The sequence below is a fragment of the Coregonus lavaretus genome (genome assembly GCF_964263955.1).
Source record: "Coregonus lavaretus genome assembly, contig: HAP1_SCAFFOLD_2796, whole genome shotgun sequence".
Lineage (NCBI taxonomy): Eukaryota > Metazoa > Chordata > Actinopteri > Salmoniformes > Salmonidae > Coregonus > Coregonus lavaretus.
In genome coordinates this window covers 67,866-73,865 of record NW_028158420.1, presented here as the reverse complement: position 1 = coordinate 73,865, position 6,000 = coordinate 67,866, and the positions used below count along the sequence as shown (strand labels likewise).

The following is a 6,000-nucleotide window of genomic DNA, read 5'->3' as shown; positions in this document are numbered from 1 at the left end:
TTTCAAGAACTTTGAAAGTTTCTTCAAGTGCAGTCGCAAAAACCATCAAGCGCTATGATGAAACTGGCTCTCATGAGGACCGCCACAGGAACGGAAGACCCAGAGTTACCTCTGCTGCAGAGGATAAGTTAATTAGAGTTACCAGCCTCAGAAATTGCAGCCCAAATAAATGCTTCACAGAGTTCAAGTCACAGACACATCTCAACATCAACTGTTCAGAGGAGACTGTGTGAATCAGGCCTTCATGGTTGAATTGCTGCAAAGAAACCACTACTAAAGGACACCAATAATAAGAAGAGACTTGCTTGGGCCAAGAAACACGAGCAATGGACATTAGACTGGTGGAAATTTGTCCTTTGGTCTGGAGTCCAAATTGGAGATTTTTGGTTCCAATCGCAGTGTCTTTGTGAGATGCAGTGTGGGTGAATGGATGATCTCTGCATGTGTAGTTCCCACCGTAAAGCATGGAGGAGGAGGTGTTATGGTGTGGGGGTGCTTTGCTGGTGACACTGTCTGTGATTTATTTAGAATTCAAGGCACACTTAACCAGCATGGCTACCACAGCATTCTGCAGCGATACTCCATCCCATTTGGTTTGGGCTTAGTGGGACTATTATTTGTTTTTCAACAGAACAATCACCCAACACACCTCCAGGCTGTGTAAGGGATATTTTACCAAGAAGGAGAGTGATGGAGTGCTGCATCAGATGACCTGGTCTCCACAATCCCCCAACCTCAACCCAATTGAGATGGTTTGGGATGAGTCGGACGGCAGAGTGAAGGAAAAGCAGCCAACAAGTGCTCACCATATGTGGGAACTACTTCAAGACTGTTGGAAAAGCATTCCAGGTGACGCTGGTTGAGAGAATGACAAGAGTGTGCAAAGCGGACATCAAGGCAAAGGGTGGCTATTTGAAGAATCTCAAACATAAAATATATTTTGAGTTGTTTAACACTTTTTTCTTACTACATGATTCCATATGTGTTATTTCATAGAAAATAGTAAAAATAAAGCAAAACCCTTGAATGAGTAGGTGTGTCCAAACTTTTGACTGGTACTGTATATATATGGTTTATAACTCTCTGTCTGATCCCAGTAATAAACTATAGGTCTCCATTACCTTATATCAATGTTCTGTTCAGTATCCCTCTGACTGTTCCTAATTATAACTATAGGTCTCCACTACCTTATATCAATGTTCTGTTCAGTATCTCTCTGTCTGTTCCTAACAATAACTATAGGTCTCCATTACCTTATATCAATGTTCTGTTCAGTATATCTCTGACTGTTCCTAATAATAACTATAGGTCTCCATTACCTTATATCAATGTTCTGTTCAGTATATCTCTGACTGTTCCTAATAATAACTATAGGTCTCCATTACCTTATATCAATGTTCTGTTCAGTATCTCTCTGACTGTTCCTAGTAATAACTATAGGTCTCCATTACCTTATATCAATGTTCTGTTCAGTATCTCTCTGACTGTTCCTAATAATAACTATAGGTCTCCATTACCTTATATCAATGTTCTGTTCAGTATCTCTCTGACTGTCCCTCATAATAACTATAGGTCTCCATTACCTTATATCAATGTTCTGTTCAGTATCTCTCTGACTGTTCCTAATAATAACTATAGGTCTCCACTACCTTATATCAATGTTCTATTCAGTATCTCTCTGACTGTTCCTCATAATAACTATAGGTCTCCATTACCTTATATCAATGTTCTGTTCAGTATCTCTCTGACTGTTCCTAATAATAACTATAGGTCTCCACTACCTTATATCAATGTTCTGTTCAGTATCTCTCTGACTGTTCCTCATAATAACTATAGGTCTCCACTACCTTATATCAATGTTCTGTTCAGTATCTCTCTGACTGTTCCTAATAATAACTATAGGTCTCCATTACCTTATATTAATGTTCTGTTCAGTATCTCTCTGACTGTTCCTAATAATAACTATAGGTCTCCATTACCTTATATCAATGTTCTGTTCAGTATCTCTCTGACTGTTCCTAATTATAACTATAGGTCTCCATTACCTTATATCAATGTTCTGTTCAGTATCTCTCTGACTGTTCCTAATAATAACTATAGGTCTCCATTACCTTATATCAATGTTCTGTTCAGTATCTCTCTGACTGTTCCTAATAATAACTATAGGTCTCCATTACCTTATATCAATGTTCTGTTCAGTATCTCTCTGACTGTTCCTAATAATAACTATAGGTCTCCATTACCTTATATCAATGTTCTGTTCAGTATCTCTCTGACTGTTCCTAATAATAACTATAGGTCTCCATTACCTTATATCAATGTTCTGTTCAGTATCCCTCTGACTGTTCCTAATAATAACTATAGGTCTCCATTACCTTATATCAATGTTCTGTTCTTTCCATAGGCTTACACCACTGTATATCAATGTACAGTATAATGTCTTCACTCATGTCGTTGACACGCTAACAACATTAATACAATGTTGCTATTAGTGTAAGTAGTGTAATACAGTACTATTACAGAGGTATCAGAGAAACTTAGGACTCTATTCAATCTGGATCGCTGAAGCGTTACAGATTACTTGATAGAAATGTAAAGGTCATTTACGATTGAGTCGTCATATGCAGCCTTTACCGTGAACGCAGTCTCCACTAACACGGGAACATTGCCTTTAAATTCCAATCACGCTTTAACGCTTAACTTCCGAAATACGGATTGAATAATATGTGTGTAAAGTGTAACCCTAACCTGTTTAATTTCACATGAACTGTAGTGTTCGTTCTGTCAGCCATAATGTGGGTTTGTTAATACAAGGTGAAAAGCAAAGCAAAGGTGGCAGAACCAGATGGAATACATCGTAATAAGCCTTGTTTACACCTTGCACTAGCATGTAGGTTTTGTGATCTGATCAAATATAATACAATCACTATCTGATCAAAGTTTGTCGCGTCTACACATGGTATTAAAAGGTCTCTGATCCATCCACAGTGTCTGCATTGTAAACAGATTAGTAAATTATTTCACAGATATTTGTTTTAAGACATATTGATGCCATAAGTCAATTGTCAATGATTTTAGATCTGTTTACACTTGTAAGATATGCAGACACAATGCACCCCGACTACCTCTGGAAGTGGTCAGGGAGATCTGATCACAATAAGATCACAATGGGTCTTTTAATCGTGTACACCTGTCTAAAAATGTGGGCACAATCAGAATGTGGAAAATATCAGGACAAAGGACGCATGTTAGCACCAGGTGTAGCTCAGTTGGTAGAGCGTGGCGTTTGCAACGCCAGGGTTGTGGGTTCGTTTGCCACAGGGGGCCAGTATGAAAAATGTATGCACTCACTAACTGTAAGTCGCGCTGGATAAGAGCATCTGCTAAATGACTAAAATGTATAAATGGGGCTTCTGAGGAGAACCTGTTGGTTTAAAGCTCAATACATCTGACAAAGGCATGACCACCAGATAGACTTGACACGTTCTCTGAAGCAGTACGAACATATTTCCTCTTTTATTTACATTCCTTGTTCAAATGTTAACATTTTATAACGCTATAACGCTTGATCAAGTTGGCATTTTTTTCTCATTAAAATAAATTGGCACAAGTAAAACATATGTAGACAAAAGTTTATTTACACCATACAACATTTTTCGTTTTTTAAATATTTTATACAGGGCTGCAGATGAGAGTTTTTGCCGAGAGTCTTCAAGCAAGATTCTGCAGTATTAAAGTTTGTGAAATATATTATTCATATAAAAGTGAGTATTACCTTTATTGCATTTAAAGCAATGAAGAATGTAGCTTTGACAAACATTCATTTTTATATGACAGAAAAATCCTCTTTGCCTGCCACTCTCGCTCATATATGTTTTATATTATAAAGTAAAAAGTGTAGTAATGGCCAAACAGACTTGTTATAAACTTTTTAAAAACCTGCATAAATATATACATTGTGCTTCCAGGGTCCAGTTTTGAGAAATATAAAACTGGACCCAACGAAGCTGGGATCGACATGGTATTATGTCTTCATTTAGCTTTTTGAGGTTTATTCATCTAGAAAGATTTTCACCTTTTTGAACCAATTCTTCTTACCACGGGTACTCTGAAACACATGATGGTAAATATTGTACACCCACCTGGCTGGCCTGCTGCACTAAGTACACTAGTGAGAATACAAAAAGTAACACTGATGTTTTTTGTTGTATTTTTTGTTTTATTTTTTCCTCCTGTCCTCTGTCGTTTCCTCGTAAATCGTATTGGCACATCATGTCCTTGTCATACTCCTTTATAATCCAGATATGTAGTAGGCCAAGGCTGTTAGGACAGTCTGTCCATTTTTTCAGTGCAAAATACATCCTTTCCCCTTTCCTCCATGTCCTGGTTATCGTTTTTCTCCTGGTTGTCCTCTTCCTGGTTTCTACTTCCTGGATGTCTCCTTCCTGGAGTGCACCCAAAATGTCACCCTATTCCCTAATATAGTGCACTACTTTTGACCAGAGCCTTATGAGTCCTGTTCAAAAGAGCCCTATGGGTACTGGTCAAAAAGAAGCCTATAGGACCTGGTCAAAAGTAGTGTGCTTCATCAGGACCTATTTCGTGGTTTGTTTAGATCAGATCAGACCTCTGTCTGGAAGTCTCCTTCCTGGACGTCTAAGGGGAGATTGACACACTTCTCCCACTCCGCTGCGGTCATCTCCAGAGAGTCCTTGGTGTCAGGGTCTAGTACATTCATACTGCTGTAGTTCTGGTACTCACAGGCTGGGTTGTAGCTCTCCCAGGGGTTCTTGTTGGGCATGGCCTTGTCCTTGGGAGGACAGGGACAGGTTAGCAGCAGATATGGACAGGGTCATAGCAGGACATAGGAGGTAGCATGCCTTATAGTCACTAGACATGGTTCACTATACACTGTTACTATATGTTATACCCTATGCACTTTATATGTTATATATAGGAAAAGGTGCAGGGATATATATATATACAGGGATATGTGAGGGTTATTACTTAGAAGGGAGCATGCCTCACTGTCACTAGTCACAGTTCACGGTTCTTCTTTTTCTTAAACATTGGGTAACATTGGTTAATAATAACTTCCATGAATAAGCATGAATAAACTGTTTTATAAATACATGTGTATTTCATCACTTTAAAACATTTATAAACATTCATATGAAAGCTATAATGGATTATTCAAGAAAGTTATTATAAAGTTTAGCCAAACAATGGATTACACAGAGACTTTGAATTACGATGTACTGCCTCTATGCATTGATCACCTCAACTAATGTTCTGGTAGAGCACATTAATGGTGTAATGGTTCTATGAGAAGCGTAAGTAACAAAAGGTAATGAAAAGTATCTCAAATGTGAATAATGTGGTTAGGCTATATCATGGAAGAATTCAAATGAATAGTGCGCTTTCCCTTGTAGCTGAATAACGGTGACGAGGGACTAGAGGATGAGCTTCCACTGTATCTGACTGTGTGCTGTTCTGTTCCCATAATCTGGATGTACTCTCACTGACACTCACAAAGAGACTAGTAGGGAGGCAAATAGCGCAGCGAGCTATCGGTGCTGTTACTATGCAGTCAGGGAATACACAATGGTTACTAATGTTGTCTGTAGCTCTGGAGCCTGCCAGCTATTCAGCCAGCCCAGCCAGCACTGCAGTACATTTATTCCCCCCCCCCCCCCCCCGCCAAAACAAAATGTAAGTGAAAAAAAAAAGAAGTCGTTTTCTATATAAATGTCCTTGTGGTGGTTACTAAGCAACAAGCAGCGAATTACGCTGTGCAGTGGGGTTGATTGAAATGTGAGAGAAGAGAGAGAGGATTACATGACATGACAGGCCGAGGGGCTAACTGCCTGCCTGCTTGCATGCCGCAGAGCTGACTCTATTCTCACACAACAATAGGCCTGAGTGTGTTTTGGTCAACAGGCCAATTTCTGTCTGTAAACTATTCCCAGGATACAGTGCAGAAAGCAATGCAGAAATCAT

The 6,000-nt window shown here is 39.0% G+C and overlaps 1 protein-coding gene across 1 annotated transcript in view; it reads right to left on the bottom strand.

The window, feature by feature from the left end:
* Window positions 1–3,592: 3,592 nt before the first annotated feature.
* LOC311124026 (adhesion G protein-coupled receptor B3-like) overlaps window positions 3,593–6,000 on the bottom strand; it is a gene marked incomplete at its 5' end in the record, with an annotated part of 69,194 nt that continues 66,786 nt past the window's right edge. The window contains one exon of the mRNA XM_084198244.1: window positions 3,593–4,810. Within this exon, the coding sequence (XP_084054370.1) occupies window positions 4,622–4,810 (189 nt within the window). The remainder of the gene's footprint in view (window positions 4,811–6,000) is intronic.